Raw genomic sequence first — 23,228 nt, 5'->3', positions numbered from 1 at the left:
CTGCTTGAGAGCTTTGTCACGCCGCGGCCTTTCCTTCTCTGTCAGCCGTATCTGCCCTGGCTGCCGTACGCAGCAAGGAACGCTCTCTATAGACTCTAGTTGTGTATAGCCCACTAGCAGCCGGAGCATTCGCAAGGCAGAATACACCAGCTCCCTGTTTCTAGACCGACCGACCGTCAACCCAGTTTCGCCGTTATCGCCTGGGCGCACGTTCGGTCGCTTTCATAAGCGCGGCCGCTTTTGGAGTCCGCAGCGAAGCCAACCCACGTCGCCCCATAGCTCCAGAGGAGCGTCCGGCGAATGTGAGAGGGAGCGAGAACGGTTGGCGGCACCGGGGGGCGATGGCAATCCCAGAAGATTGCAGTGTAGCGGAGTGGCCTATGACGTGGCGGCCGGGGTCACCACGAAGTGCGAGCGGCAACCCCACCGCCGCTGGGCCGCCAACACATAAAAGGAGTTGCGCCCCTTTATTTGAGCCGAGAAAGCATAGAGTTTTGAACTAGCAAGGAGGTGCCACAGCTTTCAAGGTGAGTTGCATTAAGCCGAGTTGGGTTCAAGACATTCGAGAACCAAGTCTTCAGAGTGGTGCGATGTGGAGAAATCGGTAAGAAATGTGAAACGTCTGAAAAGCTCTTGTTCATCAATGAGTAAAGCTGCGCTATAGACAACCTTAAGGTAACGAGAGTGAGGGAGCAAACTAGTGGTTAACGTCAGTTGAAAAATAACGAACCCAGTCGATACCGTACGCATTTCGACACCATATGGTCTGGTTTCCATACGAACACCATTTCGTATACCATATGGCATTGACAGCCTGTTCTTTTTAGTTCAAACGAATGCGCAAATATTCTGTAATCCATTAAAAACGAGGCTAGAAGTTAGCCAAACTTTTTAAAACCGTTACGACTCATCAGCAATAAAGCGACCGATAAAACGTTCAGTTGTGCTAAGCATCAATGAAAGCCTTTATCGTTTAACTCTGATAAAACGACTTCACTACCTAAAATGTTTAACATAACCGAGAATAAGTCTACAATAGCGCCGCTTTTGTTACCGCTGAATACGGTGCTATGATACGACATACGGTCTGGTGACAAATGCTGGTCTCGTAATAACTTTAACTTCGGTGCAAACGTCGTGTAAAGGCTTCGTGCAATTTCTGTTGAGCTCGTCATATGTGTCACATAACATAGACTCAAAGTCAACGTTGGCCTGTGTATAAGACTGCCGTCTACTTTGACTTTAAGCATCTACTTACTTTATAAGTGGGATGGTAGACATAACTCTAACACCTATATGTACTCGCATGTTAAAGTTTTTGAGAAGTGTGGCGAAGGTCGTACTAGAAACGGAATTATCATGCTATCTTTCTTTTTGTTATATTGTGCGATTTGTTAGTCTTCTTTTTTACCTCTCTGTGCTTCGAATTTTGCGTCCAGTATCATGGTGGTCAGACATCCCATCAAATGACTGACTTCCTGAACGAAACGGGTCGTATGTCTATGCTCAGTTCGAACCTAAACCGCAGCTCTTTTATCTAAGCATTTCAACAAGACATTCATGATCGCTGCTTGCTGCCATATACGGTTTCTTAGACATAAGAGACTTAGCTCACTAGAAGATCATGTATGCGTATCCGATACCCGTCAGCTGCCATTGGAAAATCGATCGATCGATCGATAGATAGCCCATCGTAGAATTGTACAAACAGTGATACTTCGGCGCTAGCTTCATGGAAAAATGGCTTATTAAAAAAGGTATGTCTGAAAGAGAACGGCATGAATTCTTTATTTGTTTAATTGAAAAGTCTTCGACAGCATATCAAAGAAATAGCTCGAACATTAACTTTCTAAAATTGGCAAAGTGTGACACTGTAATGTTCAGCTAGTTTAGAGATCGTATGATCTTTTTTGAAATCTGTGGAAATGGCTTAAACAAGTCAAGCTCACTTTGTATTTGTTTCTATTTATATTCATTGTAAAAACATATAATATATGCTGGTTGTTCAGCCGTAAGGGATTTTTAGCTGGAGATAACGCCATCATAAAGACACTGAAAAAAAAAGTTCAGTGAACGTGCATTACGTGAACACGTTCTGCAAAGTAAACGATAAGTTGACACTGAAAATGCTTGACAGCTGTGATAAGTTTTGCTGCATACAGAGGTCGTCGATTGCATCATCGATGCGTTACCCAATTACTAAAACGCAGAGTAGCAAAAAAGGAAGAAACAGTCCTTGTCACATAATGAAAACTTAAATCGTGAAATGCACCGAGTATAATTACGCCTTCGCTGCTAATTAACTGAAGATTTAAAAAATCTGCTTCGAATCTCACCAGTGTCTCTTCAGATAGTTCGCATTCAAGAGGTCTCGACAGTGGCTTGTCTGGCAATAACTGACTTATGTTTTTGTCACTTAATTATTATCATCATCATTTATCTATATATATGTTTATCGGGTACAGGAGCAAGTTGATTGATACATAAAATACCTCATAGTACCATAATAATAATAAGAGAATACGTAAAAAAAATTATTTAGCTCGCTTTCACTGAGTATACGAAAGCAGTAGTACTATTCCTCGAGCGTTTTTATAAAGAAACACTTATTCGAGCGTTTAATTCAAATTAAAAATCTAAAGAAAATGTAAACCTCGCACACGGTGGAGCTACGCAGTATTTTTTACAATATTAAGATTTCTTAGAAAATATATTGTTTCATACCTCTGGGTAACAAACTAAGATTACTAATGCTTATTCAGCCGCAAAAATGTTTACTGATTTTTGATCAACATGGATTTTTTTATTTCAGACAAAACAAGAAAGAACACACTAGAAAAGAAAGCAAGTCTACACTGAACGTTTTTGCCCTCAAATGAAAGGTCGCATTGCCCTGTTGTCATATGAGAAAATTTGTGTATCTCATGTTCAGGTGCACTCAGAAATTAAAAAATAGGTCAGGTCAACTTACGATTGATGGTCGAGGGGGGAAACGTTTGAGATAGCTGCAGGCCAACCAAAATGAAAGTAACAAATCAATTTGGTAACGACTTCTGTTCAACGCTCTATGATATGAAATTCAAACAGAAAAATCTAAACGTTACCCATACGCGTTACTGGTATTATAGTATCCTATGCAGATAGGTGGTTCTGCTTGTCGATTTCTAACGTATACTTCTTATCCTAATAATTGTATGTAGATTACTTTCTATTAGCAGCGTTTTTGGGTCTCAATATAATATATTACTATTTCTTAGAATCACTGATTTTTTACTTTTGCAATTCGAGAAGAAATAGTCGCTCATGAGATTTAAAAATCAACTTCGGTAGTCTCAAGGAAGTCTTTCGGGTGAATTAACTGCGAGTACCTTATAAACCAATCATCTTTACCGATGATATTTTTGTGAAAGGGAATGCCTTTGTTCGCCTACCGTACTAAATAAAAATATGGCATAATTTGAGTTAAAAGTGACTTAGAGTAGAAGAATAGGCCGAGAAAGTGCATTATACGTCCATTTACTTGTATGTTTGCTTTGACCAGCCTATATATTACCAGCCTATTATAGAGCTATCTATCTAAACTTTCGCAGTATTTCAGTAATTGATTCCCACCATACTAAAGGTTGGCGTAATGTATGTGCACTTTTTTCAAGTACGTATACAACTTCGATATAGATTAAAACTGGAAATATCAAAAGATAAGGTCTCGAGTGAAAACTTTGCGATCACTGAAATCACAGCAGGACAACACTCAGTGAGACACTGCATCGCGCGCTCATCATAAAGCTTATGATAATCTGTGATTGCGCATAAAGCGCATTGGTGCCCAGGGACAGTAAACAAGGACATTTGCCATCGCACCAGCTAGAGTTCATTTGTGCTACTCTCTCTTCGATCTAATGAATGGATGATTTGCAAACCCCAGTTTCGGGTAAACCAAACTTGTTTGGCAAATCCTCGACACCGAACGGCATTGAATGGAAAGGGTATAGCACGCAAATGGATTGTCAGCCTGTAGACCGAAATGCTTCGAAACACAGTATCGAAGGGAATCATCCTCGTAACGGTGCAGTGGTAACGTATTTGCGTACTGAACTTATACTTAGTGATACCTATTGACTTAAACTCGAACCCAAAAATAGAGATATTTCGTTCCGTGCTGAGTCCAGCCGTTTAAAGCGATGGCTAACGACAGCATTGGACATTAAACTTACCCATCCAGAGGAGCTGATTTATTGTGAGATCCTTTCAATAGGTGGGATTTTGTTGGAGCTATATTCAGACGAGGAAGACCTACCTTAAGAAGGAGCTACCTTAAGTGAGCGCGTAAAAAGTTTGTCAGCTATTATTCTTGTATCACCCTCCTTAAAACATACTTACCGAATGAGATTCCACCGCACAAAAGGGTGTTATATATATATATATATAATAACTTGAACTACGCGTTGTAGTCGATGCCAAAATTTTAAGAAGTCTGATGTTGCATGTCGACTACCAAATTCGAATTTTCGTCTGTCGAACGTTCACCTTTAGTCCCTAGATGCAATTGCTAGCCAAGGTTTGTTGAAGATGAAAGCGGCTTCTACCAAACAAATACAAAGTCGCCTGCATAGCGCAACAGCTAAAGCGTCCGACCTCAGTAAACCATTGAAGTGTTATAGTTTAACCTTGTTAGACATGTCTTTGTGGAAATATGTTACTTATAGAATTTACTTTTATTCCAGCAACAATTTGAAACTAAGGAACAGCCAGAAAATTAGGTCGGTTAGGATACAAGAATAGGCCACACTTAGAAGAATCAACTTACCGACTTTACTATTAAAAGGATACGTAAGGTACGAAACATGCTAATGTCTAACTTCTTTTTGCCACTTTAGTTTGAAAAAGATCACGCTAATCCTTGACGCAGCGCTGTCGACGAACTCCGTAACGACTACTGAAGCGTCGTGATGTGCCGCACCGCCAATAACATCAACACGAACTGCAGCGGAGCGATGAGTACCGCGCTGTTGACGGTTGCCCTAGTCATTGCAGTATGCGCGGTAGGTACTTTCGGAAAGTTAGACGCGGAATCACCGCCCAGCGCACCATCTCCAGTTGAGTACCCTCCCCAATACTTCGGTAAGTGCGTCCTACATGTGATAACTGTAGAGCCCATTAGAACAATTTGCGTAAATTATCCTGCGACATCGTCTAAAGTACACAGTAAGATGAGTACATAATTATTACTGCCACACGTAAGTAGTTTTAGTTATATCCGCTCTTAATCAACGATATACCATGGCTGTTATAGCAACGAAAAGTAATTAAATCTATGCCACATACCAGAAACGTTTTCTAGCTTGAAAAAAAATTATATGTCTAAGCCTTCCTACCGGCTCTATTGGATTCGCCACTTTAAAGCTAATCTACAAGCTAGATCAGTGATTGCCGAGAAGGAAAGCAAGGATGACTAAGCTTCACAGTTCTTCAGATGTCTGTTGAATATTTTGCTTCATTGCTGACAAAAACTTATGTACTCGCAACGGAAACAATTATATATAAATAGTTCTATTTAATAGATGACATTAGCCTGTACTGGTCGTCGTTTTACATATAGCATTTACAAACTGGCGACCCAACGAATTTATGCTTATGGAAGGTTTTGCCAGTATTTATGCAGTTGACCGCGGAATCAATCGACAATTGACCTAACATCTACAGATGTACTGTCTTGATAGTCCTGAGTCAGATTTTCTGGTTGATCTGTATAATAATCTCCGACAGGTATAGCTCGTCCTTCCGCTCAGAATTATTCTCATAGACATGAAATGGATTTTGCCAGAAGTCTCAGTTCATGAAGATCTTGATAGTTTAAAGTACGCAAATGCAACCGATGCTTATCAAGAAAAATTGCCGATGTCGCAAAGATGATGAGGAATTACCGTATCGGATATTCTAACCAAAACCTACTGGAGAATGATTGGACATCAAGACATGCTTGTTTAAATTGCGGATGACAGTAGAAGCCATGGTACGATAGTAACGAATAGACATTTAAGTCCACTAGGTCTATTTGTAGCATTTCAAGTAAATATATCTCACAGGGTCTTAAATTATTATTGATGAAACCCTTTTTCTGAGTCTTTCCGCTTCGTGTTTTTCATTATTACTTAACCACCCGGCAAATTAATACAAGGAACGAGGATCACAAACAAATCTTTGATTAAATGATATTGAAAATCATAGATAGCGGTAAGCGAAAAGCTGATAGACTACCTGCATATTACGCCTTTCGTCTTCTTTCCTGCTTAAGATGCGCCCCTTGAAGCAGAGTATGTTCTTCTCAAAAAAGCTGACGTACCTCCAGCGCCTTGGAACCGCTTGTACAATGATTGGGGTAAAAGGTGAGTCCTTGATCGATGTATCATGGATCTAATTAAACCCCTAAGGCACGTTCTTTAGTTTCAAATGCCTTCAATATACTGTGTAGTACAGTTCATAATACATAGGCATTTACAAGACCACTAAAAACGAGACAGGAGAATCCTACAAATGTCTTCCTCGATTCACTCTATTTGGTTCACTCGATTAGGGCTGATAACTGGAAGAATCTAAATCACCTGTGGGGCAAACGGTCAGCTACACTTCCGACCCGGTGGGACAAACGCCCTCAGCCGCAGTGGAACGAGCTATCCGGTTATTGGGGAAAGCGTTCGGCCCAGTAAATGTACCGCCTGAATAGAAGTAAACAGAAATGTACTGCAGAAGAAGGCTAGCTCTCGTTCTCACCGCTATCCGGAAGTGAAAAGGACTTCGAAGACCAGGTGTCACCATGGGGCAGTCGATTTTAGCAGTAACCGGATTCGTAAAGGAGCCGGCTGGAAACGATGGAAAGCATACAAAAACATACATTTTTTTGGAGGCCTAAGGCCTCTGATGGCAAAAATTGTTTACCGCACACATAATCAATAAAAAATACTAAAGGATATATCCAGATTCGATGACAACATCATACTGGTCATAATGTCTAATGATTATAGTCTAGCAAAGGAATATAACTCAACTTTATCAAAAGAACGTGACTATGAACCTATTGAACAGGAATACCATTGCGAAGACGCTAATATCTTAGCGATAAATAATAAATATAAGCAGCTTATTTTCTAGATTACAACATATAACGTACGCATAAGTCATTAAAATAATGAAACAAATATGGAAAGGCTAATGTCGAAACGAATGGAAATATAGTAGGTTGAAACAAGCAATGACAGCACCAAAAACATCAAGTACTATTTAACAATCAATTATATCATTTACGTAAGAAGATACAAATAGGGACGGCACGGGTATTGCAAAAGGCAAAAGGGTGCTTCTCAAAGCTCTCCGATCAAGTTAGTCCTCTTTCCAGGACCGGATCGGCGCTCTGCACGAAGGTGCAGGCCGTTTTCTAATTTCTTTGCCACGCCATGTTGATTATCATTAGCAAGAACTGAACAACCGTCACAGCCATTAGTTAACTAGAACATATACACAAATATCACCTTCACATGAGAAGACCAAACGTTATTTTTAAAACGTTTGTTCAATTCATAGCACGATCGAGCCTATGCATGACGAAACCTCAGGGAAAACAAAGTTCTCGTATCAACAGATCGGACAGACGAGGTAATGGATAGTGACAAGTAAGCGGATAATCGGTCATCGCCTCTTCGAATGCGACCGTAATCTCCGTGTGTATTAGCTTAACTGATCTCAATCATTAAGACAATCTATGACAAAATCTCATGATTGAAGACGCGTTACTGTATGGTGACATGCCGCATTGCACGGAGTACTAATTTTCTAGGTCTCAAGATTTTCAGCTCACTTGTTAATTCACTACTATGAGACCATATTTTTATCTACATATTGTTGTTTTGTATCATACAGATGTCCAAATTCAAGACGTTAACGCTCACGCTTTATGTAGATGAGGAAATTAGATTTACACTATAGGCAAGAGCTAAGTCCGCTAGCTTACCTACTGAAATATGAAGCATGTTTATATAGCGACGATTCTGGTATTTTTTTTTTTGCATGTAGAGCTACAAACGACAGTGTCTAGGATTCATGCTGCAAAAATAAACATTTTTTGATAGATCTCAATTCTCCTAAGCTTCGTTGTTACCACAGATGGAGTGACAACATCCACGAGGCCCTGGCACTGCGATTTATTCGACTTTTTCGGGACGTATGTTCCAAACGTTTTCGGTTCGTTAAGTATTCACTCGCGACACGGCCGTATACCAGCTTTCGTGCTCCACACTCTGCTCGTAAAGTAAATAACACTACTCTATCGCTTATAACAAAAACCACCCCCCACTGAGCCACGGAAATGCTAATTCGAAGCTGGAAAGAGAGAACAACTAACGATCAATAACATGTGACTGATAAAGCTTCAAAATAGTGCATAAGCTATATACGAGATAGTAACCAGGCAGGACGCAAATGATACCACACCGTAACCACTCTCATAGAGTCATTGGAAACACGGCTCTTATTCTACTGACGGTATTCTAACTTGCGACTTGTTCTACGCTACTTAATGCAATGAACGAAATTGTAATTCATTTTTTAATTTTTACATATATATTTCTTTTTATCACAAATGAATAATAAAACACATTTTTCAACAATAAATAACAATTCTGAATTAAGGAAAAATGAAAATACCAATAACTAAGGACTGCTGCGTGGAAGATACCCTATGGTAAGTTCACGTCTTCGTCTGACGAGAACAAAAGTAATTGCTAATCCCACAGATCTTCACTAAGAGACCCTTGATTCTCCCTTCCAGCAATATCGGACCCGAACGCAGCAACTAATATCAATGACAGGGCGGACAATAATATCACCAAAAGCAAGGAGAGAGTCTCAATAGGGAAGAGACGACCCATAGATTGTCAAATATAACAACTACGTACTTTAGAGACACGGCGATAACAATGCAATGCCATAATGTTGTAAAAGTAAACATGCAAATGAAGAGAAAAAAGACAAGTAAAAATCAGAACGTCGACACACAAACGAATGACAGACACATACTGAGTTATAAATGGAAGCTAATAAACAATCAGATTAAAAGCAAGAAAAAACAAGCGGCACGAGTGTGAAACCCAAAAGAATTCCGTAAAGATATTTGTTTACATAACGAAGCAGTCAAGCAAGAAATATAGCAGTCGATCAATGACGGGGTACTTGCTATCAAGCCAAAAATGTTGTTATTATATGAAATCTATATATAGTAGATAAAAACGTATAACATAAGCACACGATTATTATGCTAACGTACTTAAGATATGATAATGATAATAATATGTGTTATACATATATATGATGATAAAAAGATAGATATAATGGTACGAGAAAGTATTTGTAGATTATTATTATCAAACAAAAAGAAAGGGTGTGGTAACATCGAGGGAACGAAAACTGCGAGCCAAAGCACGTTGCAAGATTAAAGGCACACCTTCGAACCTCCTAAAGAAAGGAAGTAACGGAAAAAATGAAAAAAAAAAGAAACAGGCCACAAGAAAGAGAACAGAGTACTGCTGATAAAATTGCTGATGTCTTTTTGTTCGGCCAATCTCCAAGTACTTTGAAGAAGTGCACGATTTATGACTCCGTTGATTAAGAAGTGCACTTTTATTGAAAAAAAAGACCTTAGAAATATATGGAACTAATCGTTTCTACTAGGACTATAATATCCCGCAGCTTATAATAATATAATCCAGCTAAAAGCTCATCTTAGGTACTGGGATTAGGAAAAACATTATTCTACGTCTGATGGAAAGTGTATTGATACTGGCACTAATCAAGCGTAGATTCAGAGGGGACTGATATAAATGTTCCAACTAATAATACCTGATAATGATTTAATATTGACGCAAAGGTCTGGTGTAAAAAAGTTACCAAAATGACGAATTAATTCGTTTAATTTTGTTTTGTAGTCAATATCTCAGTCAGTGCGATCGGATTGCACCTTACTTACTTAAATCTTATCTAGCTTTGTTTATCTGTCAGTATAATGACGGAATTTATTTTTTATCAGACAAAAATTGCACAAACGTTAAAATAATAATTAATTATGCCATTCTCAAAGAAATTACCACAATCATCGCTAAATGAATCGACTAATGCTCATTATATAGCCTTGCAATTCTTCCTTCCATAGATTTTAAGAAAGGCCTTTACTAACCTATGTGTGTTTATATATTATTGCAACCAAATTATGCTGCGTTTGAAAATACAAAGCCTATGCTTGTGGTCTTTCCTTCATAAGCAACACTTTGTCTATACTAGGGAGCCTTATATTAGTATGTTTTCTAGAACGACAGCAAAATTTACTCCACGTTTTGTTTCCTTCGGCCCCTTGGAAAAACTCAAATGCAATAGCATAAAGGCAGGTAAAATTTTGCTTTGAACCATTATTTGAGGTCTTAACAACAATTTTTATCTAGTTGGATGCTTTGCAGTGATAATTCTAGGCGCACTTTCGCATCATCTATGTGTAGACCAATGCCAAAAATCAAGCGCGTATTACTGACTTGAATCTATTGTGATTCGTCCAAAACGAATCCGTGCATGTATCACTCTATTAAACAAAACTTTGTTACTTCTATGAATCAATTTAACTGTAGAAGCAGATTGTAAAATTGCCAGATAAAACTGTACGAAAGTTTTTATCCATTGACCAGCGTTTAACCTTCCAGCTCCGCATATTTAACCTCTTGAATAGTACTACTTATTCTCAGTCATCTATAGCAGACTTAGAGCTTACCTGCTGAAAGGGGAAATTGCGGTGTCTAAGTCATAAAGGGCACTGGAAATCTTCTGAAGAAAATATACTATGTCATAGTGAAATCTTTATTAGCTAAATATTTTATTTCCATAAATACTGCAGGTAGACAAACACATACCCAAACGAGGTCAACATTAAACCTTGTATTTTGTTTTTACAATCGCCCCCATACGAAGCGAACGGCTTCGCCTTTTATACAATCTGACTAATGATCAACACTTATTAGAATTCTCAGCAAGATTCCTCCTGCTGCTGTACAAAAATTTCTAACGTTTCTTTTGCTAATGGTATAATAAGATATTCAACACCATCATGACCTTTCTTTATTCGAACCATGTCATGGTCAACGAATTCAGTCAGCTGCGTACGGAGCGTAAGGTCGGAGTTGACGACGAACGCCTCACGACACATTCGATAGCAGTCTTGAAAGGCCATACCACGAAAGCTGCTGGCGGACGAATTGGCTGATGAACAACGTTCCAAAGTATAGTTAGCTATAATCATAAATACCTGCAAAAAACATACTAGAGATAAAAAAAATGGCCACGTACAGTGCGCCTCTGTGTTGGCGATCGCATTGTTATGTATTAATCATCCAAGTATATAATTTAATTAACAGTAGTGCCAGTTGCTGCCTGTCGCCTCATTGGTACTGCTTATGAAGCTGCTTGCTGTCAAAATCGATAGGAAACATCAGTAAGTTTTGAGTTGTTTGAAAACGATAGCACATATTAATTAAAATGAAAATCTAGTGTATGGAAACTATATAGCTATCACCTTTTCACTTGCATGTACGTATAGTAATAAACGGCACCACACATGCGCGGCATCTGCCCCTGCCATTTACAAACGCCTATTCTTATGCATCTATTCAACCGGGCCTTGCACGCGATAAGTACTGCACATTTGTCCACACTATCCTGATATTTGTACTACCTGACCTAAAGCAAGCTCAACTTGTTAGTAAATCTGTGAATCCCAATCATATTATAAGGTTTTAACAATTCTGTTATTTGGTTGCTTTCATTCAGGCATATTGTATATAATAACTCTGTGACCTGTTACAGGTATCATATTGCCTTGTATCAATTATATTCTGCTCTCTGCTCGCCCTCTTCGTGGTATTCTGCTTTCTTTAATAAAGCTAACCTTCACTTTCAAAATTCCATATAAATTTTAGGCTGTTTAAAAAACCAGTCAACTAAGCAATGTGATAAAATTAAGTTTTTTCAGAAATTCCTAATTTATTTTTCTAGAAAAGGCTTCGTGTTTAACTTCAGGGCGGAGAGTGAAAAAAATCGATTTCTTTAGATCAAATATGAACTTTGTATAGAACATAAAAAACGGACGATTTTAACATTAAAATGTTTAACAAATACTCAACCATTATTTAGTAAACTGAACGAATAGATAATTTTCCCTACTGTACATAAAAATACATAGTCTAAAATTTTTTTAGTCCCAAACTACTTTTTCCGAGACATGTCGCTTTCCCCTTGGAGTTTGTTTTATCAAGCCTTTTACCACAAAACAAATCGCAAAAATTATTGGAACCAATGGTTTTTTATATACATATATATGCTTTCGCGTAAAGATTTTATGAAAAGCTCTAAGCGGAGCTCTGAGTTAAACAGTCACCCTAGAAAGCACAAAAAGGTCGTTCGGGTTAGATCTGTTAAACACGATGAGTGGTCAATGAACCCGAATCCCAACCCGCGAATTTTTGCCATGGTGATTACTGGAGTGCGAAACAAAGCAGTGCTTTGGTGGAACAACACTTCATTTTTCTCATACACCGATATTTTCTACAATTTCTTTTTTAAGCTCCTTAAGTACTAGTGCATAGCTTGCCCTCGTTATGATCTGCTTAGTGAATTAAGACATTTTGAGGACGATCTCAAAGAAATGTTGTGATCACTTTTCCAAATGCAGGAATAGTTTTTACCGTTTTCTCGCTTTTTGCGGTCATCGGTTCGACTGTGCCTTGATTTCTTGAGTATAGTGGTATAATCACGTTTAATCTAGCATTGTTATAAGTCGACATCAAAATATTGATTCATCTCGTTTAAATTGTTTTAACAGGGCCTTAGGAACGTTTATTTTAACACGTTTTTTGAGTTTAAGGGAGTAAATGCGGAACCCAGCACGCGATTAGCTTTCTCATGTTTCATTCTCCGGTCATTATATGATAAATACGTTTTTTGTAGATGTCCGAAGTTTATTATATTTATCTAACCTTAACTCGACGGTCGTTTATGACTATTTTTTCGATGTTATCGGTCATTGTTGCAATTTCTGGTCATGCCGCACATTCATCGTCAGCTAATCTAATACGACCATGTTTAGATTTAGCTGCCGAAAATATGACAGTGGTCAACAATAATACAGAGTGCCGATCGTAATTTGATTTGCATAGGGGTCCGAACTTAATGATGGCTCGGTATACAAATTATTTTTATTTTCATGGAAACACCAACACCGGCTGCCGCAAACGACTGCTAGATAGAAAACCCGACAAGACTAAGATTTTTTGGAGCATTGCCAAAACATTTTCGAAGAGTAACGTTATTTTCATGTTAAAGCTGGACACTTTTTCAGACTACCCATACGTGCACAAGATGTGGAATTTCAACTAGATCAAACTTGGGCAGGCAAATATACATTCATTTACTACTTTTTGTCCTTTGGAAAGATAGTTTGTTCTAGGACAAAACAAGAAATTTGTCATGGCGAAAAATAATACGTCATTTTTGCACCTGAGCAAGGATTAGCTACTGTCTAATCTTTTCGCGCTGTGCTAAGCCTCAACGAAATTAAAGATTTCCTTTTTGGCCCGAACTCGATGGTTTACATTATTGCCAGTTTTACGCAGCTTTTGAAAAGCCCGAGATTTTTAAGAGGTAAACCGGGACATCCTCCATATGGTTTAGACTTAAAGGCCTCAAATGTTATCAAAATAGCCCAAACCAGGGAGGAAACATTATTGTCGATTGAGTCGTCTAGATAAATTCTTACGGTTAGGTCTTTTAAGACTTTTTGGTCGTTTTAACCGTAATATTTTGTGGGACTTTTGCCCTGCTATCAGTCCTAAAATTGTTGCAGCTGGAATTTTTCGTATTCAACGCGTTTAAGCAACACTTTTATACCTGTTCATACCGCTCGATGCACAGTTATTATTAGAAAGTTGTTAAAAAAGCAGCATTTTTGACTATGACTAGTGAGTAATTTAAGCCCCGAATTGAAGCTGCAACCATGGTAAATGGTGATTGTATCGAACCAATGCAACCATCCAGAATAACACTTCTAACACATAAAGCTTCTTACATAGAAAGAACTAACTTTCTTTTAACATAAAGATTAATAGATGAGCATATACCCGCTACAACAAACAGCTCTTACTTCATTATATGGGCCACCCCGTATATATATGAGATTCTTAAGCATGAAGCGTGACATTTTTATAAATAACGTTGTTTTGTTACAACAGGACATTTTTTTACACTTGTTGTATTCGAGGTGCGCTTGTACTTTTCAAAAGCTCAGCCATCGAAAATCAAAGAATTCGATTGGTTTACAAATTTGAGTTCCGATTTGGAACTAGAGCGGCGGAGGCAGTTTGTCGTATAAACCCGTTATTGGTTAAAGGTTCTATTACTAGAAACATCATGAGCCGTTGGTTCGAAAAAAACATATTTTTTTTCCTCGGTTAAATTAATTAGATAACTGGACTGCATTGTTCGAGCAAAAATAGAAACGTAGAGACATGTTTCCCTTAGTTGTTTTATTACAGCCGTGGCCCGTTCTTGCATCGAATTGTGACTTGTGATAAAAAAAAAAAGTCTTCCCCTACGATAGCCGTAATCTGTCAACAATTGGAGAAAATCAAAAAAAAAAAGCCAGTAGTGAACAGTGGTAAAATACTCTAATTGCGCGGGCACACCTACTTCGTACCGCAGTACTTACAACGGCAGAAATGAAAAAGTTACAGATGTAAGCTTTCTGTCTTCTGCAATACTCTCCAGGCATTGATCCCACAGATTACCATGTTTTTCGATAACCTCTTAATGAGAAATATATTTAAATATCAACATTACGTTGGAATTGCCTATCAAGACTCTATGGATTTTCATATTCTAAACCTCTACAAGAGAAAAACAAATAAGTTACTATCCAAATGACAGAAGGTAATAATGGTGTATATTTCGACTGAAATTAAAAAAGCTAAGTTTGTAAAAAAGTTGTTAAAATTAGAGTTTACTATATCACATGTCATGCTGGACGATCTTATACAATTACAAGCTCTGACCTGTTTAGAATGGGATTAACTCTATTTTTCTTTCCCAAAATCGAAACATGTATAAATATTCAGGTTTGATAAGACGACAGGTCGTTATTAAACAGCCCCCTAAACGGTGAAAATGCGAGCAGGGTACATGCGTCATCGATTAAAAAGGTCCCAACGCCCAACTTTTATATATATTTCTTACCTTTTTAGCGTTAGCTGTAAGTGATGCGAATACGTGCTCAAGTGAGGACAAAGTGTTGGCTGTCGAGGATTTCAGAGATTCCGAAAAAAGCTCCAATACGTATGGTTCGTAGGTCGTCGCATCTATCCAGACCCATCTGTTAACAATAAAAAAAATCTACTGTTACCAGATTGTGTTGTTAACCTGTTGTATACACATAGAACTTGGTAGCTTTAAAAATGCTTGTGACATCGGGTACGTTCGTACACCATGTTTTTAAGAGCCACTATTATTTTTCACAAAAATTGTTTATGACCATAAATAATTGTTTGATAGATTTTAGACGATTGTACCTCATAGCGCTTGCCCGATTTAGGTCATACAGAAGTGGCGCATTGATATGGTTCACGCTGCCGACGAAATGAATTCTAGGGGCACAAGCCAAGGTCTCAAACACCTGAAGCAGCCGAGGGTTTGTGAGTGCAGGGGAGTCAATCGAGTTTACGAGGAGAAAAAGATGAAGCGCATCAGAGCGAGCAAAGTAAGCGCAGATAAAGTCAACCTAAAAGACCAAAGAGTTATAATTAATCAAATAATTGTGGACATAGAAATAACCTATGAAGAATTCTATGAAAAAATACTCTCTTTTGAATAAATACAGAAGACCTTTTAGTTTTCTTGATCTATAATCAATTTTATTTGGGTCATTTTTTAAACACACACTCATCTCTCATGGGTAAACAGCATCCTTGAGCGTAATAACGTTTCGAGTTTTTACCTTAACTATATAACATAAAACGAGATGGATCATTTTTCTTTTAAGGATTTCTCAGCATTACTCAGGGATGCCAATTTTCGAGAGAACGACAATAGTTTATTATTTTTATATAAATGCATTGATTAGGTCACACAAAATTTGTCCGCATATCTCATGTTAAGTTCCAGCAGAAAAAGCTATTCCACTGCAGCAAATATGAAGTCATGAACTTGCCTGAGCTTGTAGCCCTACAATTCCCTTGGGTCGCTCTTCAATAACATATTCAAGTATATTAGTGACTATTTCCTGCAGGCCACAAGTTGGCAGGAATCCGTGGACGACCATGGTGGTGTAATTTTCTTTCTCAAGATAGTCTACAAAGTTACTCAAGACCTTCACCTTTGAACCAAGTCCATATAAGAGCAAGTTCGACCCTTCCCGAGCGAGTTGTAACCTATTTGAAGATCATATCAAAATTATTAATAATTAATTGAATAAATAAACATAATTGACTGGTATTTTCTGTAGATGAAAAATTCGTCCAGAAACGATTGTGCATTTTGAGCTGTAAAAGTTATAAAGGTAATCATACAAAGCTATCCTATTTTTGTCTTCAGTGAAATGAAAGTAGTTAACTTAGTGCAAAATATCGGCTTTATAATTTTAGTGTAGTATCTTGTGACAATACGTTCGCATAGTTCAGATTTCGGTTGGAGTTGAAGTTGTCTTACGGACCAAAAAGAGAAATTTCGTGATAATGTTTTGAGAATTTTCTCACGATGTCCGGCGTGAGTGTCTCTCTGACTTTTAAGTATAGCAGCAATCTGTTCCTCATTCAACATCGAGGCACCTAGCTTCGCCAGCGTGTGATCGCTGGTCGTTTTTCCAACTGCTCGCTGGCGGACGCTTTGATTGAAATAATCGTGAACTGTATCGTCGTCGTCCTGTAACAGTATGCCAACATAAAATAGCTTGTTACAGTATGTGATCATATGGTAGGATGGCTGAGGAAGAAATAATAACTGTAATGATGTACACTTTTTGCATTCTAGTAATAAACATGCCGTGTTTACTTAGAGCTTACTATGAATTTATCCGTTTGGGTATTGCGTTTAAATAAACTGATTATTGAATTAAGTTAGTGTGATATATATGTATATATATATATATACAAAAAGCAGAAAGACATTGACGCAAATCCAGCTGCAATATAAAGACTATTATGCCGGGATTTTTGATCACATACCAATAATAAAGTACATGAAACCTTGAAGTGAACAATCGATTCTATGTAAAATAAACAAACGGCTCTTAAATTTATGCAACAGACATGTGCCAGCAGCAAAAAAGGCAAAGTACATTACTGTTACTTTTATTATTAAAAGATTTAATTTAAAGCACGGAGTTTGTTTTTTACGTTCTACCTCAAGCAGCACCTCGTCGTCATAATTTTCATCATCGTCTTCACTATCTTCCGAGTCAATGTAATTGTTAAGTGTTTCTTCTTTTGATTTGCCTAAACGTGCAGCGATGTTGCGTCTAGCGGCACGAGGAGTTATAGGATCGAGTCGTGTTCGAGGCTTTCGGCCGCCTGTACGGCTAGACGGCGTTCCGGAGTTGCTATATTCGTCGCCACGATTCGACGGAGTACGTGATGATGGGGCTTCCTGCTAAAAAAATTTGGCCAGCAATAGTTATATGAAAAGACGTTGCATTTGGGTGTTAGAGTTATTGTCCAGCCTATGCAAACTACCTATGACAAGAAAAATAGTGAATAGTCGCAGGTTAAAATGATGATAAACTCATTATTTACAGCACTTGAATTTCGTGTCGAATGTTAAAGCAGAACAATAAAATACGGCATTTCAGCTTCTATTCATCATTGAAATAACATAGTCACGCGGTGACTATCAATATAATATGTCAACAATAATGCATATCTTAATTTAATTACACCCACTATTTAGTCTGGAACGCCCCGTATATGTGTGAAATAGAGGTTGTCGATCTCCATAAAGTCAACTGTAGCCGACATATGAACATATTTTTACCGATGATGTCGGCCTCCGCAATCTGATCGAGGGTGTTCTGATCGCACTGGCAACTTTTACTGAGGGTGACTGGACGCATCCAAAGCTGTACATTTCCCTACCAACGGATGGCAACGCAAAACCGTTTTCTCGCTTGGACGGAGTTTGTGGATTATCCTCATTCTCTTCCGTAGGTTCAATATTTACGTCGGTATCATCATTGCAAGCCGTTTCTATATAGCACACGAAAGGGCCAACGAAAAACGCGAACAAATTAAATGCTGTCATATATATAATTATAACTATAAGTAAAACTAGTCAGTTTGTAAGAAACATTTACGCACCGCTTGAAATATTCGCGTACACGTTTGAAACGAACATGTACAAACGATAACCAGAAAAGTATCTCTGAAAAAATCTCGTCGCGTTCGGTACTACTACTAAAAAACTAGGTAAAAGTTTTGTGCTTTGAATTGCTTTGAACTACTACTACCGTGCATCAGGCGAATTACAGGGAAGCTGGTTCATGCATTGTCCACGCAGAAACAACTTTCGTCCAGTAGTTTTGTATATATGTAAGTCTACTTTGACCGAAGAATAGAAATGTAAGAGCACATAGCATATACGACATTCGTTACTCTTGTTGCCAATATATTATATAACTATATATTGTGTGTATCGTCTATATAACATAACTTAGTGAGTGCATTCGAAAAATGATAAGCTATTGCTGCGACTGAAGCCCAACATTCAATAACATTGCAGATAATTAATTCGAGAATCGAAAAATTCTAGTAAGCTTTGTTACCCAATTTAGAACGTAAAACAATAATATAACAGCTATACTACAAACGAAAGCATATACCTAGTTATCGTAAGCTACAAGCCAAATTTATTACTTCGCTATTTAACGACTAAGATAACTGATTTATAACATCTAAAACCTTGCTGAGTTTAGCTTACCCATTTTATCAATAGTCGGACTATAGGTGTCCTTATCCATAGCGGCGTGCTGAAACCTAGCATGCTCTTTTCTGCTCTGTTCTTGCTGTTTTACGACACAAGTTCGGCGAGGTCGATTTCTGCTTTCTTCCATATTGAAACTATAATACAAAGGAGCCCATGAAATTTTATGCTCTTACTTTTGGATAGACTAAATTACTGTGATTTCGCATTCGTGTTGCCTAGATTTTATCCGGTTAATGACTGAGATATTTTTCACTGGCATCGGTTGTTTGACCTGTCATGTTGAAACGGATCATCACACTCTGCATAATGGATTATATTTTTTCAGGTATCTTACCAGTCTGATCAATACAGGTATCTTTGTAACTACCTTTTTAATAATAAAATATTACGTCTATTAGCGAACAGAACAACCTATGCAGGATGAAACCGTTTCTCCTTTGTTACATAGAGATATGGAGATATTGTTTAACTGTTAAAGTAAAAAGTAGTATTTTAAGAAATATAGCACCAGGTTTCTAGTACATGTAGAGACGTTCGATTTGAACGAATTAGCGTAATGGTCGTCTTGGTGAGACAATTCAACATTCACTGATAGTTATATCAGTTGCTTAATATTAGATCGGGCTAAAAAAAGTAAGAAATTAGTGCACAGTGATATGAACAAGCACAGGCGTAAAAAACCAACATTTCTCTAAATAAAATGAATAACAGTATTTTGCCTAAAGAAATTTGAATTATGCTTGAAATATCCATTTGATTAAATTACCTATAGTTCCTTTTTGCAAACTGCTCATCTTTGCCCAAACTATTATTAGCCCTATTGATATATATCACTGCGTGTATAAGAACGTAAGTGCCCACAAATATATTCATCGTAAGCATTAAGCGTTGGCTTTATTAAATCCACGATAAGTTGGGACACGAAATCGAATACGTTCTAAACCTTAAACGCTTCCGAGAACTTACCTGAATTTTCACCGCAGTTATTCTTAAGTCACGCAGTGAAATACCTGAGGAAATTCAAACACGAGCTCAGCTGGTAGAAAATGGCGCCAAAATCGCAAAACAAAATATCGCATATGAAGCGCCACCTGACGACGAAAACATGAAGCTAAGGAAGCGCGATTTTCGACTTAATTTTATGGATATATATTTCTATGGAACTCTATCATTACGAAGGCAATTGTAAGCGAACACAGCGGGGTATTCAATTAATAAAAAAAAACACGTGAAGTTTGAACCCAAGTTTAAATAAAAAAAATGAGAGCTGCAACTATTCTGTGAAGAGTAAACAACGATCATTTTAATACCATTATTATCAATGAACGGCCAAGCGACTTGATGGCCACAATAGCCTGTTGTGAAGTGCCTAAGCCAAACTCTCTGTAGAGTATAAGAAATTACTGAAAGAATAAGAAGGGCAATATTTACTGAGTGTACTTCTGTGAACTATCGATTTAATTAAACGTTAACAAAATAATTTTATAGAAATATTACCGTGAAGCTTTGTGCTTACGGGCTCAACAACTTTATAACATATATGAATCTCCCAAGCAAGCAAGAAAGACAGAGTTCTGATATCACAAAAGCGTCAGATACCTCTTTGATCCGTCAACATCAGCGAACTTGTCGCTTTCTGCTCTATATGGCAGTTCTACAAGGCCTATAATGTCAAAATTTGACCGATCAATCCTGCACTTGAGCATGTTATTGGAAAGGAATCTCAGAAAATGTACTTACATTTCTTCATAAAAAGGATTGTAAGTCTACATTATTTATCCATCCTAAGTTATGCGATGCACAGTTGTTGTCATACCTTGATAATGTAGTAGTTTCTACTTGTTGCCCAACAAAGCACTACTTGCAAATATTTTCTCGTATCTTTCGAATACTTGCTTAGGCAGTTGAAGTCAATGATTTGCTTTTTATTTTCTTTAATCCGCATATTTTTAATCTAACGTTTTAGGCAAGAGCTTTGAGCTTTGCTTAATTTCTGACTTTGGTCTAGCCAATTTGTTGCCGGTCAAATAATTAATCAAATAATCTAAGGTAGTGACTCGTGTACGGCGCATAATGCCAGTTTAATTGTGAGATATAGTTCCGAATTTTAGAGTTTGCCTTTATGGAAACATCTATTCAAACGCAGTAATTTAACTTTTAGAGGTTAAGCTACGAGCCAAGAGTTACGGAAAAGCGTACATAAGGTCAGTACTGACTGAATACATTAGATGAACACGGACCACGCAATGTTCAATGATAAGCCCTATCTTTAAGGAAGATGTAGCTTCAGAGATGTAACAATAGATAGATGGCAAGATAATCTGTCATTGTGTAAAAGCATAATCGCCTCCTCAAAGAGTCTCGCCAAAATTACAAAAATTTTGGCTATTTTCAATAGCTTTTCATTTGAATTTAAAAACGGAGCATAATTTTCTCCAATATTCGGCTGTTGCGATACGCCATCCAGTTAGGAAAGTGAACACAAATCTCAGTGTTTCATGTTAGTTGGTATCTAGTTTCGTAAGTTATCGTAGTGAACAACTATAATATAGACGCGGATCTTTCTCAACGTGTAAAGAAAATAAACATGGCACCTGTGAACTTCATTTCCTATCATTGTTAAAAGAAATGCTAAAGGCAATTATTCAACCTACTATATCAGCTTTATATTCCGCATGACAAATTCACTTGCGTTTCACAAAACTCAATACTAAGCAAGCTGGCCTTTTGTTTTTTGCTACTTCTCATTAAAGAAAGCATGTCGGGCATTTTTTCATACAAATAAAAATATATTTATTGGAATGTATTTTGTCGTTTCGTCGGTTACCCGGGTGGGAGGCAGTAGGCGGCGTCTGGGAGCCGGTGGCAACAACGCGCGGGTAACTTCTACACAGTTTCTGTTTGTTGCAGTTGTCGCATTTGTTTCTGTCTTAAGTTACCATAATCCTCAGCCGTTTTTAACATATCGTTCTTTGATTCCAAGTCTCCTACTCATAGAGTAGGTCGATTTTTCGGTGCATATTTTTTGTTACCAACATCATCGTGAATGTTTTGTTTTTATTTTTTTTTTTATCTGTCATTACCACTGAGGTAGCCATTCTGGCGCAATCGCACGCTTGTTGGCACAACATCGTCAGCGAGCGCCTCGAGCTCGATGAACAATGTACGACACACGTTTCGAAAGCTGCGTTGTTTTTGTTGTTGTTTTGTAGACATTTGCTTGTTTTCTTGCCTTTCAGTTTATGTTGTCGATCTCGCCGCCAACCTAATCGATCTCATCGCTTTTCTTCCATTCGCTCGAAATTCAACTTGCATACTCGCGTCCTCGTCATCATTCGCTCGTCGTTCGAGCAACCCCACCATTACGGTCAAAAGTTTCACCCATTCACTCGCACTTCATTCTGTTCCCATCACCAGTGTCATCATCATCCTCGCACCCTTTTGCTTTACCTACATAGAATCCATGATAAATATATCATGGCAAGCAACTCGCCATTAGCGATGGCTATAGCAGCCTTTGCAACTAGGCATTAGTCGTCGTCATCGAACTATTAGTAGTATTTGCAGTAGCAGCAATGATGAATAGTTATGTACTACGCACAATAATCGAACGGGTGACAACGTCTCCCTAACTAACGGGGGCCTGCGTGACCCGCCTATCACGAGGCGGCGACGGCGAGCTTCGGCAAAAAAGAATACACGTAAATGATGGCATCGTGGACATCCGGACATACAGCTTTTGCTCTCTCTCTCTCTCTCTCTCTCTCTCTCTCTCTCTCTCTCTCTCTCTCTCTCGCTTCCTGACTCTTTATAATGCCTTAAAAACGACTGCTATTTTTCCGCCAAGCAGATATTGTCTAATCGAACGTGTTGTAACCCGGCGTGGCCAACAGCAGCAGCGGGAACGAGACGAAGTTTTCCATCATTGGTGTCAGGCACAAGCAACCTGTTTACCCCGTACCATATGGAACTCTATTGAATGTTCGTGTGACCGTTTGTCTCCATAATAGAGGGACGACAGAATATGGGTCTTGAGCATCGTCTCCTTGGCCAATGGTTGTTACTTTCTGTTCGTCTGCCACCACCTTCTACCTGTGTATGTGTGTGAGTGTGTGTGCGTGTGTGTGTGTGTATGTGGGTGTGTGTGTGTGTGTGTATGTGGGTGTGTGTGTCTGTGTATG

At 38.1% G+C, this 23,228-nt stretch overlaps 2 protein-coding genes across 5 annotated transcripts; one reads left to right on the top strand and one right to left on the bottom strand.

Moving 5' to 3' along the window:
- The first annotated feature begins 369 nt into the window (after nt 1-369).
- On the top strand, nt 370-10,172 carry Mip (Myoinhibiting peptide precursor). 3 transcript variants are annotated; one of them, XM_022852082.2, is made up of 4 exons: nt 370-527; nt 4,878-5,121; nt 6,296-6,386; nt 6,575-10,172. In XM_022852082.2, the coding sequence occupies exons 2-4, from the start codon at nt 4,950-4,952 to the stop codon at nt 6,705-6,707; spliced, it is 396 nt and encodes a 131-aa protein (XP_022707817.1). In that variant the 5' UTR covers nt 370-527; nt 4,878-4,949; the 3' UTR covers nt 6,708-10,172. The 3 variants fall into 3 exon arrangements, with proteins under 3 accessions (XP_022707817.1, XP_022707818.1, XP_022707819.1); XM_022852083.2 differs by lacking the exon at nt 370-527 and adding an exon at nt 4,044-4,074; XM_022852084.2 differs by lacking the exon at nt 370-527 and adding an exon at nt 4,298-4,318.
- A 707-nt stretch (nt 10,173-10,879) lies between these two features.
- Orc2 (origin recognition complex subunit 2) lies at nt 10,880-20,117 on the bottom strand. 2 transcript variants are annotated; one of them, XM_022852079.2, is made up of 9 exons: nt 20,014-20,117; nt 19,042-19,181; nt 18,100-18,311; nt 17,473-17,718; nt 16,784-16,992; nt 16,283-16,502; nt 15,645-15,853; nt 15,313-15,448; nt 10,880-11,335 (listed from the first exon to the last, which is right to left on the bottom strand). In XM_022852079.2, exons 2-9 carry the CDS (start codon nt 19,172-19,174, stop codon nt 11,057-11,059), a joined length of 1,644 nt encoding a protein of 547 aa, XP_022707814.1. In that variant the 5' UTR covers nt 19,175-19,181; nt 20,014-20,117; the 3' UTR covers nt 10,880-11,056. The 2 variants fall into 2 exon arrangements, with proteins under 2 accessions (XP_022707814.1, XP_022707815.1); XM_022852080.2 differs by having other exon boundaries at nt 17,473-17,715.
- Nucleotides 20,118-23,228: the final 3,111 nt, after the last annotated feature.

Source organism: Varroa jacobsoni, unplaced genomic scaffold (genome assembly GCF_002532875.2).
Source record: "Varroa jacobsoni isolate VJ856 unplaced genomic scaffold, vjacob_1.0 contig00552, whole genome shotgun sequence".
In the NCBI taxonomy this organism is placed as follows: Eukaryota; Metazoa; Arthropoda; class Arachnida; order Mesostigmata; family Varroidae; genus Varroa; species Varroa jacobsoni.
This window is presented reverse-complemented; position numbering and strand designations above follow the sequence as displayed.

Bases quoted from the DNA above. Each gene is read 5' to 3' on its own strand.
- Mip (XM_022852082.2), top strand. From the start codon at position 4,950: ATGTGCCGCACCGCCAATAACATCAACACGAACTGCAGCGGAGCGATG. The intron at 5,122-6,295 runs GTAAGTGCGTCC...TTCCTGCTTAAG, and splicing joins GTACCCTCCCCAATACTTCG to ATGCGCCCCTTGAAGCAGAG. The intron at 6,387-6,574 runs GTGAGTCCTTGA...TCACTCGATTAG, and splicing joins TACAATGATTGGGGTAAAAG to GGCTGATAACTGGAAGAATC.
- Orc2 (XM_022852079.2), bottom strand. From the start codon at position 19,174: ATGGAAGAAAGCAGAAATCGACCTCGCCGAACTTGTGTCGTAAAACAG. The intron at 17,719-18,099 runs GTAAAAATATGT...AAATTTTTTTAG, and splicing joins TGCGGAGGCCGACATCATCG to CAGGAAGCCCCATCATCACG. The intron at 16,993-17,472 runs GTAGAACGTAAA...ATACTGTTACAG, and splicing joins ACGACGAGGTGCTGCTTGAG to GACGACGACGATACAGTTCA.